The 15,106-nt window shown below is 37.4% G+C and overlaps 1 protein-coding gene across 4 annotated transcripts in view; it reads left to right on the top strand.

The window, feature by feature from the left end:
- Positions 1-15,106, top strand: part of WWC3 (WWC family member 3) — a 103,169-nt gene that overhangs the window by 27,892 nt on the left and 60,171 nt on the right. For all 4 annotated transcript variants that reach the window (XM_069875250.1, XM_069875241.1, XM_069875231.1 and 1 more), the window contains exon 2: positions 10,794-10,903. In XM_069875250.1, the coding sequence (XP_069731351.1) occupies positions 10,794-10,903 (110 nt within the window). The remainder of the gene's footprint in view (positions 1-10,793; positions 10,904-15,106) is intronic.

Below are 15,106 nucleotides of genomic sequence, written 5' to 3'. Positions count from 1 at the left end.
CCTTAGCTAGTTACTGGGCCTTAAAGAAATAATTGTACTTAGCAGGGGAATTATTGTTCCAGTGCTATAAAAGAAGGAAAGATTTTAGAGAGATACACTTTCTTTTGTTAAATCTGATAGGTTTGGAAAATAACTGTGTCCTTTTTTTTCTTTAATGGGTTTATTTTTAGACCACTTTTAATACCTTAAAGCTAACTGTTAACTGCTTTTGTAATAGTAGTTAAAATGTGGAGCTCTTAAATGAGTCGGTTAATTGAGGATGTCTGTACGTGTATGCTAATGTATACAATATTCACTGATGACTTGTCTGTCGCCACTTCTAGGCAGCTGAAATATGTCTATATGTGCTTGATTAAGGGTCTCAAACTCCTAGAAGAGTGGAAAAAACCTTAAATAGTGAGGTGACTGCCATAGATCACTGCTTGCAAGAAATGGAGTCTGAAACCAAAAACATCAAAGATCCTGTCAACGTATTTCCACTTCAGTTGTGTAGAGCTCAGTCAAGCTTAATAGATCTTCAGGCAAGTGATTGAAGCTGTGCCCTTGCATTGCGTGTGTGTCACATTAGTTGCACTGTTGCACCCCAACATAAAGTATTGCTTTATTAACGTAGTTCAGAAACTTGAAAAGATAAGCAGTCTGGAAAGCCTGCGTTACAGATATGTGCTATAGCTTGGAATGGAGCACAGTGTAACGCCCCTCGCTGGTCACAGGTTTCCCTGTGTGCCCATGGGCACCCACTGCACTGAGCGTTCTTGGGGCCAGGACTGTGGCCTTTCACAAGGCAGAATTTTTCAGCTTTACAGGCAGAGTCAGTGCACGAGAGTGCAATAGCACAGAATAGTACAGAAATCCGTAAAACTTCCAGGAATGTGGTAATTGAACACATTTGAGAAATGTTATAGGTTGTACTTTAGAAAAAATACAGGACAAGTATAATACTGTTTGCAAGCTGGTTGGAGAAGGAGAAATGCTTTTCTGAAAGGTTAAATGAGAAACTTCTGTCTTGAATTTGTAATATTAGCTGACATTGTAGACTTTTCTGGGTGTGAGGTGTTTGTTTACCATTTTACCTCACAATTTATTTTTAATAGGATGTATGTGAAGTCATGGTATGCATATTCTTTTGGCACTTATCTACACACTGCTTTGTTCTGAGACTTGAAAAGAATGGTCTCTTGAATATATATTTTTCCAACCATTGTTTTATACTCAGTCCAGTTGCATTTGCTTTTTCCTCCCATTGTTTGTCATTTTCTGCTTCATTTTTCTGGAAATGGTTTCTGGTAACTTTTAGCATGTGTTTTCTCTTTTACTAGTATCGTTGAGTAAAACATACTGGTGGAAATAGTTTCATGAGGTTAATTTAAGGAAAAAAGAATTGAGTATACCCCAAGTATAGTGAGTTTTTGCAAGATTGGGGCTTAAAATGTTTTAAAACATCAAATTACTTAAATTTTCACTGATAATAGTGCTGAGCTTGTTGGTGCACATAGACATTTGTCTGTTTCTAATCTCATTGAGTCTCAGTTTACCTCTTGGGGAATGCTAGTAGCTAAGTATGCTTTGGCTATAGCCTGTTCTTAAACATTGCTTCTCCCAGACTACAGGAGTTTAAAATCCCTCTAGCAGCATGTTTGCTGGCATGTTTTGTAGTGTGATGGTCCTCCTCAGTGTATGAGTTTTCCTTGGTTAATATGCAGTTGTAGACCGCATCAGGATGTTATTGAATATAGGCCTCAAGATTCTGGTGTTAAACTCTGTGCATCTTCAACTACTTGCCTTCTAGTCAGCCCAAAGACTACCAGTTAACATAAGAGTCTCAGTTTTGCTGACTGAGGTTTGACTAAAGTAATTCAAAGTGTTTTACAATGCTTTCTTTATTGAAGAATGTTTAAGTTAAGCCTTCGTCATTTGACTCTCTAAGGGTATTTGGACGAATCAATAAACTGCACGTGTGTGTATGCACACACATTTATAATGAGCTATGTTATGTATAATTATACATACATATATATAATTAGCTATCCGGTCTGGCTAGTTGATAAAGGCAGGAAGATAACTCTAAGGGAGGGTGGAAAACTTCCAAGAGTGCACAGCTAACCATGACAAATGTATAGAAACTTGAATTGCCGATGGCTGTCAAAGTGTTTTAGAAAAATCTTTGCCCTTTTGTTTGGGATAATCACATAGACTTCAAAATTATGACGAAAAGTTAAGTCTAGCAGTATCAGACTAAAGTGTAACAACCTGGTCAGCAAATGCCATAATTTTTCTGGATACAGGATATATGAGGTTAGTGAGAGAACATAACAGATGGAAAGACAATTTTGAAAAACTTCACCCTTTTGCTTCTGTACTAGACTAGAAATAGCCAAGATACCTTAATGAACTAGAAATGGAAGAGGCAGTGTAACAGTGAGGATGTGCTAATCTTTTTTTGATATAGACTTGGAGTGATCCTGCAAGAGTCTGTAGGGAGTATTCCACTGCATGATAGTGTCTTGCAGCATTTAAGGCCATTTTAGTTACTTGTTACTGAGATGTAAACTTATTTTGGTTCTGCCTTTCCTTCTAACATTGTACTTCATGGACTTGAATTTGTAGTTTTATGTCCCATTTTTGTTCTTCCTTGTCTGCTGGGGACCTGTTTTTCCTATCTTAATTGTTTTCCTGCTTTGAACTCCTCCTGTTGTTCTTGTTCATGTGCGAAGAGCTGGTTACTAAGAACTTGCTGGTAAGGTCTCACAGATGTACCTTTTCACGTTTGCTCAGATGCCTGTCATTGGAATGGCAAGAAGATGAGCCGGGGAAGTAGTTGTGGTGCCAAGCTGACAATATTCAAGAAGCATTTGGACAACGCTCTCAGACACATGTTGTGAATTTTGGGGTTGTCCTATGCAGGGCTTGGAGCTGGACTAGATGATCATTGTGGGTCACTTCCAACTTGGGTCATTCTTTGATTCTATGACTTTCATTAGGGAAGTACAGGTGTTTGCTCCTCATCTGATAGTTGCATACAGAAGTTGTGACCATCAGTCAGAAGAGAACAATTTTGCGTATGCAGAAGCATGTATACTGTCCTCTGCGTAAGGGTCTAGCAACTCTTCTTTGGTGGATTAGTTAGCTGGTGGGCAGGATTGCAGCCAAGGAAGCAGTCAGAAATTTGAGTACTCAAACTAAAGACTCATTGCAAAACTAAGGGTACAACTGCAAGCAGTTTGTTAGACTGAACTGAACATAGAAATAAGCTTTAATGCATTCTGAGGACATGGAAATAGGACAGCTGTGTTACTTGCTCTTCTCCAGCAGAACGTGGCAGAGTTGTGGTTTGCAGACTGGAAGAAATAAACAGGTAACTGCAGGGCTGGCCTTTGCTACATAGGACTTTAATTACCAATAGTATGTAGTTGGGGATCACTGTTATTCACAGAAGTTGGTGGAAAAGTTATAAACGTTGATTCATAATCAGTGAAACTAGAACATTACTTGTCCACTCTAAAGCTATGCTGTGTCTAGATAGGTGTAGTGTTGTGTTAGATGTCTTACACAGGTGAATGAATTCAGCTTGCTTTCTCATATTCTGATATTTCCCATTAAATTTTCCTTATTTTTTAGTTTTGGCTTTTGATTTTAATCTGTTCGGGTTTTTTCTTAGTTTCTCTCAATATGCAAGTCCTTCAGAAGATCTTATAAATATTTAAAGATTTTGAGTAACAAAGGGAGCTTTGTTAGGATTGGCAAAAGAGAAGCCGTAAATATCTTGCATGTTACTTGTCTAACATATTCAATACTGAGGTCCAATTTAACATCAGTCTAGTAGAACTGTAGTCTCCTAGTTTCCCTCCCTTAACTGTCTTATCTGTTGTCCTCCTCTTATGGCTTATTCCTAGCTGCCATAGGCAGTTTTGTCTGTTTTCTGGTACAGATGTCAAGTCACCTACTGCCCAGACTGTTTTCCTTCAGCCAGCCCTTCCAGCGACTCTGTGCCCTGTCACTTGTGTCAGGTTCTGGCTGGTGGCTTTGTACAGTTGACTGTAACTTCAAGCTATTTTTGCATACACAAAACCCCCCCATTCTTTAAAGTGCTCGTGGACAGTCTTACTTAACACCTCTGCCTGCATTTTTTTTATTGTTTGCCCTCTGTAAAGAAATAATAAATAGTAGAAACAAAAGCAGTTTTCTTAAAAGTATGGACTTTTAACCTGGCTGTAATTTTTGAAAGAGGAATTTCAGTGATCTTGATTAAAGATGGGTATGTTTTCAGCAACAATTTTCCATAATATTTGTGGATCATAGTTGCTGTTATAAAAACGGACAGCTGCTTGAAAGACTTGACTGCTTGTGTGGAACTGTTTCAGCAGCCAGACAAGTGATGCGAGAGCTGCAATTGGACATAACGTCTTATTTTATTTTATGTTTCAACATACTAAGCCTATATTTCTTAGCTGTTTTGGGCAGTATGATGAAGGATAAAAACAGAAGTATCTTCTCTGTTGTTGCTTGTTAGTAGATGTTTATTGTTTCTGGAGTAGTGAAAGAAGGTTAGAGCATGCCAGGTAGGTTTCTCATTGGTGTTTGTAGGCAACATGAACTTCTGTTACTTCTTCATTCTAAGTTAACATATTGTACAGGTTATCTTACTCATAGATGCAGCTTCACATATGTTTTGCATCATGAAATCTAATTGTTCAGGATTTTAATGGCCACATGCCCTATTAGAATTGCATGCAGCAGCGAATATGTTGCATGTGGTGAGCAGTTTTCATCAATACATGTATAATAGCCTGCCCATCAGAAAAAACGTTAGTAGATTTAAAGAAATGTAAAGGGACTGCCTGCCATGAAGGAGTGAATTCTTCTTGATTTGGAGTCGATTGATTCAATGTAGTGCGCAACACAGGATGTGATGAACTGGAATGCTGTAGGAAAGAAATCATTCCATCTAGGTTTTAGGTGCCAAAATAGAGAGTGCTCATACGTTCTCGTTAATCCAATGAGTTTTTAGAACATTATATCAATTTTTGCGGAATGTGTTCCTTCAGCACGAAGTAGATAGACGATACCACTTTTCTTCATCTACGTAAGCTCAGGTGGCTGTAAACAAAGGCTGTTACGATCTGAGGAGTATGATGGCTGATGAAGTTGCTGCACTGCCCTGTTGCATAGCTGTTAGAGCTGCTTTTTAACCACCTTCTGAAGCACTGTAACTTTACAGAGGGGGGGGTTAAAAAGAACTGCCACCAACTTGTTTGCCATGCTGTAAGCAGTGGCAAACCATGGCTTAGGAGGTGGTAATTGGCAAATAACTCAAATATTTGTGGGAATGACATGCTTGTCAGCTGTCTCAGCATAGGTTGTCAAGGTTTTGTAATACCATGTGATAAAGGCAGCTAATGCTTCTTTCCATTTAAAAAAGAAGTTTTTTCTCCACATTTAAATATGTTGATTCATTAGTGTAGCTGGCTAATGCCATCCTATGCCTTCTGGTTTTTGCACATTGATGTATGCTGTGTTGGCTGATGTTACTGTAAGATTGAGACAAATATACTGATCTGACATTATTAGCACTCCTTCATGTGCATATTTGCAGTTGTTTTAAAAAAAAAAAAAGGAAATTACTGCAAAATATAATGTAGTCTTAAAAAGGCTGAATTTCAAGTGACCTTCAGAAGAGCTGGTGCTGTTATTTCCTTGCTGTGGGGTAGCATTTATTTCTAAGGGAAATGTATTCCAGCTTTGACTGAATACAAGTTACCTTCTTTTAAGTCTTTGTCCTGAACACAGAATCTCATTTGTGCAAGTTTCTCTCTGGTTATCTGTATTTTGGTTTTATTGTAATCAAGGATTGAGTAGAAGTTGAGTAAGTTATTCTATTCGGAACTCTAAGTTCAATCATGCAGATATATAATTTGTGTTAAGAAAAAGAAATTATAAAGGATTTTTTTTTATCTGGAAGCTATTCATACAGTTTGAACTTTGATGTACTTTTGACTAAGCAGTCAGTATGGAAATTACCAAACCTTATTTCGAAGTCCAGCTTATTTTTATGACTTGGCTACTTGAGAAGAGCAGAGTCCATAGTAATAGACAGACAATGAGGAAAACTGTGCTGTACTCCTGCGTGCTGTAAGGGCAGTCTGGAGTTCACAGAGGCATTTGCTGCATAACAGCCTGTGCTACCACGAGGTGAGTCCATGTGGGTCAAGCTGGTGTGCAGCTGTTTCTGAACGTGTAGGAAGCACCTTTTCTCTTTCCTGGTTGTCTGTTGAGGAGTATCAAATTGTATTAGACATTTTCTGTCTCTGTTGTTGGTCTTGATCAAAATCAGGAACAGAAATAAAAGCACCGTTGACAGTTGCTGTTCTTGCATCCTTCCCTTGGTCTTCCCCCACAGATGGTGGATTTTCTTCAGAACGTGATGGTTTTTCACAGTTAGCCCTCATGATTAGTGCTTTCCTCTTAATCCAGGCTCACTTTGAATGATAAGTTGATGGTTGTAGTTTAGGCATCTCGACGTTGTCTGAGAGATGACAGCTAGTTTGCAGTGGTGTTTCAGCTTTAGAAACACCTTTTCGATTTCTTGTTCAAGGGCTTGCAAAACCAGGCTCTGTCTTAATTTAATTTAGTTTAATTTAGTTCCTCCCAGGTAAGTTTTGCTTTATTAGACCTAGCGATTTCAAGCTGTTGTGGACCTCTGATATGGTATCAGGGCCACAGGAAGAATGAGGACCTTATCTAATATTTTCTGATCCCTTATGTATTTAGTGATCTGGTTCTGTTTTTAAAAATCCATGACAAAGAAGTTGGTGCCCCATGCTGGTAGTCAAACTGTGTTTTGAAGAGTTGAAGTGTGCCTTTTCTTTGAATCCAGAAGTGTTCCTCTATTATTTAAAGGGGGGGAGTTGAAATAAGATTGTATACAGTAAAGTTGAGAGCAGTCTTGCAGTAACTTATCTAAAATGGTATTTAGCCATTGCGTTTTGCTGTCTTCTTTCCTTCCTGCCCACTCCCTGATGTTAACTGATGTGTTCAAGAAATATCTGTTGCTGGTGCATATTTAGAAAGCTGTAGTAATCTTCTGTGTACAAGTAATGGACATGAAATACGTACACAAGGAGAAGAGTGAACATCTCTTAATCAAAAATGGTTTCATTGAACTGTTCAGTTTTATTTTGTAATGTGATTTCTGTGTTCTGTTTGACTTGATATTTGATGCAGAAAAAAAACATTAATAAAAACTGGCTTTTCACATGTCTGTTTTACTGCAGGCAAATACCTGACTTCCATTTCTTGTTAACAACAAAAATTATTTTGAGCAGAGTTAGAGGTGACAAATCCGAGGTGCATGACAATGTTCAAAGATTTTTCTCTCAGCTTGGTGTGCAGGATTTGGGTCATGGAAGCTTTCTTATGTGTTTCTGTATTTGCTTTTGGAAGGTTTCAGGGTCACAAAAGATTGGATTCCTAATGAATGACAGAAGAGAATCTTTACTTTTGGGATGGATAAATGTTTCAAGATAATAAAGAATGAGCAAATCAATTAATCTGAAGTTATGGTTGGGTCTTTGATATATGCACAATTGGCCCTCGCAGATGACTGTCACTTCTACCTTGGCTGTAGATACAGTGACTGCAACCAGTTAGTGTTAAACTGCTTCCAGAGGAATTCTGTCTTCAGCTGGAAGTTCAGAACCTTCCTATTAGTGTCTGTCAGTTGTTGTGGGCAATGGGGCAGGATGGGGCTCACTGATAACCCATGAAAAGAGATGATCACTTGTGACAGATAAAATGCCTTAGTATGTTTCTCAGCTACCGTGGATAGCATAGTTCAGGGCAGCCGTCGTTATTTTTTTTATTTAAATAAAGATGACAGCATTTTTGTTCTGTCTTTGTCTGCCTTTATAATGCTTTGAAAAGTTTTTGTCTTTAATACTTTGAAATGTTGTAACAGATGTACTTGTAGCTTATCTTTTCTGCTTCTGAATAAATAATTGTGCCTGTCCTGTGTCCTTAAGCTAATTAAAAAAAAACGCCAGAGGGTAAAGCAGTATTTCCAGGAGATACTGAATTTCAGCAGTCTAGTGCTGTAATATGTGGCTGTCCTCCAATATCCATATCTGCATCTGTTCCATTTTGTTTTTATTGTTCTGGAAGCCCTTAGTTTCCCTAACTGGAGAAACAAAAAAAATATCTTATGTTCAGAGTTGTGCTGGTTAAACCACAAATGTAATTTTTCAGTTGACTTAGTTGAACCAGTGCAAAACACAGGGAGAAACTTTGAATTCTTAATTTACACTTTGTATGTTTTGACCTAGATGAATGAAGGTTAAGCTTCATAGATGTTAACGTGACTGAATCAGTGTAATGTTGTGCTTTGTCTGAAGGGAATCCAGTTTGAAGTAACTTTGAATTTAGTTTAAAATAAGTAACATTGAATTAATAATAGCTCAGATATCTGGAAGACAGCTTTTTGGGTTCTTTTTCGTACAGGTTTTCCTCAAAACCATTAATTAAACTGTTCATGTGTGCTATGTAACACTGGAATGAAAAATGATTAGACCAGATGCGTTGACTTTCTTCAGTCTCCCTTTTCCAGAAAGTTGGTGTTGTCCTTGTCCTGGAAGTCTGAGCCCTGCTGGGATCATGGAGAAGGATGAATTAAAGTTCTCATACAGTGAAAAACTAGCATGTAAAGCATGTATCATGTGCAGGTTGTATTTCCGAATAAAGGATGAGGATGTGTTAATGTAACGGACAAGCATGTCTCATAACTCATTCCAAAGAAAATGCTGTCTATAGATTGGTGATGTAGGAGCCAATGTCTAAGTTGCTTTGAGCAATTGTAAACGTAATGTCTTCAGAACAAAACCATGAGAGTTTAAGAAGAAAATATTTCATGTTCTATTTTTAATATTTGACTGAATTCCAGGGAGATGAGAAGCATTTTGGCAATATTTTGGTCTGCTTGAGTGTTAGATGAATTACTGAAAGAATGCATGTACCAGTCCATAGTAACATTTTTTCCTTCATTACAGCAGCTTTGGATTTGCATGATTACTTGATGTAAACAATGTATTTGTCAGTAACGGAAAATTTTTACTTAGATAGTAGTGCACAAGCTTATGTACATCTTCATCTTAATAAACTATGTATACATGTTTGAGAATTCATAGCGTAGTATGATCAAGCTCTTTTATTTATTGACCTAAATAGCTGGATCTTTGTAGTGTTGTACAGAGTTGTTCAACGCAGTATGTTGAAGGTAGTAGGATACTTTTTTTGTTATTCTACTGCAGTTAATTTCAAACACTTTAGTCTCAAAAATACTGAAATAGATTTAGGAGGCAGATGAATGCAGTTTTACTGTTTGCTATGTGCAAAGTTATGTGCTTTCTGTAGTGGTTGAATGCTGCACTTAGTGCACTTACTGGAATAGCTCAAGTATAGCTCTAGTAGTATCTCCATCATTTGAAGTCTTTACCATTGGATTCTTCTGGTTGGTTTTGTTTTGGAGTGGGAAAGGACGATAGGTCAAAGACAGGTATGTTCTAGTTCATACAAAGTTATTGTTTTATCTAGATGTTATCAGCTGAAGTGCAAATACCAGTCCCAATGATATCTATTCCACAGTGTATTTGTAAGCATAGTCCAAATGTGGTATCAGGAAACCTTAATTGGGTATTAGAACTTACTATTTGATGTAAAATGGAAATTTCACTTGTATTATGCCATAGGTTATGCTGAACTTAAGTCAGCACCTAAATTAATGCAAGTGTTAAAGCTTTGCTAAGCTGACATCACTGTAGGCAGTAGAAATGCTTCAAGGAATAAATGTTGAAGGTGTTGGATGTGTGTGCTGTGTCTAGTTGAAACGATTAATATAATAGCTTTTCTGAAAAGGAATTTTATAGCAGCTTTTTCTTGGGGGTAAAGTAACAATTAAAATGATGATTTGGAAAATAAATGTGATTCAGCTGAACGTTAAGGGTTTATTTGCATCCTTTCTTCTTTTGAGTTTTGTTTATATACCTTGATATTCTAAAACAGTGGTCCTTTAGAGGCTTTCTGGAGAAATTGTAACACAGTAATTGCAACATTCCTGTCAATACTGAAATTGATGTTTTGGTTTTCTATCACCCACGGGTATACCAAGAAATTTCCTAGCAAGGGTTGTGATAGTTTAAGCTGCTAGATAGTAATGCAGTTACTTATTAGCTGCTATTTCTGCTCTAATGGCTACAGAATTCCTTTTAGACACTTGTTTCCCTCAAAAAGAAGAGAGGCAAAGGAAGTAATTTGGGTGGGTATGAATTAAGAGATATGATGAATAGTTGGAAATGTATAATTGAAAAGAGAAGAAATCTATTACATAGTGCTTTTTAAAATTTTACTTCATTTTTTTTTGAGGACAAACAATCATACTGCTTTGACACCTTAAAGAAGTTAAAGCTTATAAAGCCTCTAGTAATTTTTAGCAGTGATTAACTCCAGCTTCACTTTTATGATCTTTGCAGTATGGGAGAAAAACCGGCAGGACTGCATGCCATTGAAATTAAACTGTTAAACATAGAAACTTGAATGGAGAAGCTTGTCTTACCTGTTTGGAGAGTATCTGTCAGCATATTTAAATGAAATTTTATTTGGAAACTATATGTTTGTAACTGTTAGCACATTCCTAAGCAGCATAACTAGTTTCTGATCAAATGGTGGAGTTATCTTCAAAATAGATAATAACATTCATTGCACTGTAAACTCTACACCTTTTGTATTTGTTTGTGTTACTTTTATAGGATTACAAAGCCATTGACATTTGCTGACTGTGTCGGTGATGAGCTTCCTTTAGGATGGGAAACTGTTTACGATCAACAGATTGGAGTTTATTATATGGACCACATAAATCGTGAGTAGATGTATGATTACTTTGAGGAATCCTAGCAAGCTGATATTAACTCATGGTGCCTACTTGATTTCCAACACCATTTCTGCACCTCGTGCCACTGTGAGAAAACATATGCAAGTAATTTTCTTGCAGTATATGTTTTCTTGTCTTTCAAATGGGGGCACAATCCTTCCATTTGTAAAGAATTTTACAATGTATGATCGAGTTATGGCATATAAAACTATTTTGTTTTGCTTTGTCACTTAGAGTATCAGTAGTTTTGTTGTTGACTTTTGTCATGTGTCAGTTCAGAAAATTTTCCTGCTATACTCTTGTGTTTCCGATTTTTCCAGTCATCCATTGTTCACTCTACTATATTGAAAAATAAAATGCATTCTGAGAGATAAGTGCTGATTTTTAGCTAGAAGCACTGTGAAATACAGTAATATCATCCTCTCAAGCAATGTATGGTTATACTTTAATACAGTACACAATGCTATCAAAAAGGCAACTGATGTCCTTATTGGAAACTTAAGAGGCAGAAATTTTCAACGTTTTTCTCTTTGGGACTATTGCTAAGCTTTGCGTCACCACAGTCTGACACATTTGCCTGCCTGCTTTTAAAAAACTGTGTTATCTTTACAGCTTTGTACTACTGCTGCTGTTACTGTTACGCTGCTATCATTAAGCTTCTTATCACCAATGAGTGAATGCTTTCAATTTTGTGGGAATTGGCAGTTAAGGGGGAGGGAGAAAAGAAGAAAGTAGTTATATGGGTTATCATAGCAATGGTAAATAGTATAATCTGCAAAACCAACCTCAATACTATCTACTTGAAATCTAGTGAATTAAAACATAGAAGTGTAGGTATAGTTTTTGGCTTCTTGCCATCATTGGAATTACTTGTGTGTTGTGGTTTTGCAATTCCTTATTTAAAAAAAACAAACCCAATTCAATGGAATAACAATTATTCCCATGATATTGTTTGACCCACACAGGCACTTATTGGTTGTGAAATTAAAGATCACAAATCAAATAATAAACTTTAAAGATCTGTTAATGCACTGATCACAAGGATAGATAGCCAAGACAATTGAAAGGCAATAAATACAGTTTGTTAGGTAATTCTTACAGTGACCCTGTTAAAAGAAGTACTAGCTTAATGATTGCTGGTTAAACTGTCATGGTAACTTAACTTAATGTTGAAGCTGAATAAAAAATGAAATTTACATTTGGTAATGTTTGGTAATGGAGTGGACTTGCACCAACATTTAGAATCATAGAATGGTTTGGGTTGGAAGAGACCTTAAAGATGATCCAGTTCCAACCTCCCTGCCACTAGATCAGGCTGCCTAATGCCCCATCCAACCTGGTCTTGAACACTTCCAGGGAAGGGGTGTCCACAATTACCCTGGGCAACCTGTTCCAGTGTCTCACCACCCTCATAGTGAAGAAATTCTTCCTAATGTCTAGTCTAAATCTTCTCCTCTCTAATTTATAACCATTCCTACTCATCCTATCACTTCATGCCTTTGTAAACAGTCCCTCCACGCCTTTCCTGTAGGGCCCCTTCAGGGACTGGAAAGTTGCTGTAAGGTCTTCAAGCCTTCTCTTCTCCAGGCTGAACAACCCTGACTCCTCAGCCTCACCTCGTATGGAAGCTGCTCCAGCCCTCTGATCATGTTCGTAGCCCTCCTCTGGACCTGTTCCAACAGTTCTATATCATTCTTATGTTGAGAATTCCAGAACTGGACACAATACTCCATGTGGGCTCTCACAAGAGAAGAGTAGAGAGGCAAAATCGCCTCCCTTGACCTGCTGGCCTTGCTTCTTTTGATGTAGCTCAGGATACAGTTGGTCTTTGGGTTGGGAGCTTCAATTGCTGGCTCACGTTGAGCTTCTAATCAATAAACAAGTACAAGTGCATGAATACACACATAAAAAAAAATAAACAAATGAGGATATTGGCAACTCTTCTTTTTTTTTTTTTGAGTTTGTAAAAGGAGTTAGTAGGAGTCCCTGTAGTTAATGAGTAGAACATGAACTCCTATTGCAATGCTGTGACTAAAAAAGCTTCTGAAGCACCATACCAATAGGTATGTTTGATAGGAATAACAATCACCATTGTGTGCAAAAGCCATCGCTCCCTTTTTCCTTTCAGACTTTATTAGTAGCTGTTTTACCACAGACATCAAGTTCAAACATAGAGAAAAGATGTTAATCATTGTAGGCATGTCAGATCTGGCTTACAGTTTTTGTTCTCAGAAAAAAATGCAGAAAGCCTTTCCAGAGAGAAATTGAATTCCCAGATACTCAATGGGAAGGCACAGAGAGAGAAAATTAGTATAAATGAATCTGGCAAAGTAAAGCTAGTTATATTAGGAATTAAATAAAGGTGATATATGAACAGAGGGGTAGAAACTTTATAGGGCCAGTGCTGAACTAAGTGAAAGGAATCATTCTGCAATTAAAAAGGTTGCAAAATTTGTCTCTTTCGTGATAACTAATTACTTGCAGCCCACAGATATTATCCTAAATAGCAATTCAACCATCACAGCAAAATGGGTTTGTCACCCTTAGGCTAATAGTGTGCTTGCATATACAAGCAAGATTTATATTCAGAGGAAAGACAGAGTGGATATTATAGCTGGATAGTCATTATTCAAAAATTAGTAAGCTTAAAATTGGACAGAGTATCTATGGACAACAAACTCACCAATCAAGGCTGCATTAGCCTCCTCTGTACTAGTGAGAGCTAAGGAACAGTCTTGTGTATCATGAGATGGTGTCAGGCAAGAGGCTGAGGTGGTGAAGGAAGTGAAGAATTTTTTTCTGGAATGAGTCCCTTACATTGTGTTCTGAACTACGTCAAAAATACTTTGAATAGCAACTTCCACATGAAAACATTCGGATTGCCTTTTGTGGCTGACCGGGTTAAATGCTTTATACAGCATTGGAATTGTGTGATAATTGAGAAAACAGTTAGAAATGTTTCAGTTCCAAAAAATACTGTGAGAAAATGCAGGGGATAATTGAAAAAGAGTCTTTGTAATGTTATGCTTACCAGGGACGCCTCACACTTTGTGCAACATCTCATGCTTTTTGCCCTTGCACCTTTTAGAAGAAAACAATAATACATATGATTTTTTTTCAAGCCTCTTGCTATGTGTGTTTACCCAGAAAGTAATAAAAAGATTTCTAAGCAATAACTTTTCATTTATATCGAAAACCCACAGGAACAGAGGAATCTTCTGTAAATCTCAGTGGTGTTTCCAACCCCAGTCTCCATCTTGTTCTGTAAATTCACTACTTTGTTGACACCCTTACTAATCTGCTTTTGGCTCTCTTCCAACCATTGCTTAAAAACCTTGGCGGCTGCCAGCCACAGAATTCCTTTCTTTCCTCCTCAGAGTCTTGGAAGCCTTTGAAGTCTCCTTTAACCAGTTGGGCATTCCCCAGTAAGGGAGTAATATATTCTATGCATTTGTCTGTGGTTGTTCTTGAATTACTGTATTTTTATTTTTTTTTAAATTGGTTATAAAGAAATGCACAAAGTGAATTTTATCATACTGTTCAGTTTTAGTTTTGTTGTTACATGGCAAAATTGGGTAGAAATCCAGGGCAAAATGAAGCTTCTGTACTTTCTAAATCATAAGAGAATGTCATTACTGTACGGAAGAAGTTTTCTGCCTCAGAAGAATGCTGCTAGCTTTTGAGAAGGCTTCTGAAATAATTTGATAAGAAATGCAGTGCCTTGTAGTTTAAGACCTCAGAAGCTTAATGTCTGATACAATTTAACATCTTAGCCTTGGCTGTTTATTGAGACTGGGGCTTTGAATTTCCTATTCTAAAAGACATTGGGATCCAAGTGTTCTGTCTCGTAAATATTTATTAATTTCTGCATTTTCCATAGGGGATTAGTAATTTTAGGAATACTAAATTGGCACAGATTTCAGGATTGCTTATGGACAGATGAGACAGTAGTGCAAATGATCGTGCCCTCAGTGAAGTATGGGCAGCAATGTGAGTTCTTATTTTCTTCTGCTTGCCCTGCGTGGAGAGAAGGATTTTTGGAGACTGGAACAAGCCACAGTATATCCTGCCCTGGCTCCAGAGGTAGTCTGGGGACATTGGAGCCAGAAGGTGCTGCTGGGAATTGAGAGTCCCTTGGATCAGGGGAGAAATTGCAGAACTTCAGACATGATCTTCATGCTGTTGCAATGT

The sequence above is a fragment of the Phaenicophaeus curvirostris genome, chromosome 1, assembly GCF_032191515.1.
Source record: "Phaenicophaeus curvirostris isolate KB17595 chromosome 1, BPBGC_Pcur_1.0, whole genome shotgun sequence".
NCBI lineage: Eukaryota > Metazoa > Chordata > Aves > Cuculiformes > Cuculidae > Phaenicophaeus > Phaenicophaeus curvirostris.
This window is presented reverse-complemented; position numbering and strand designations above follow the sequence as displayed.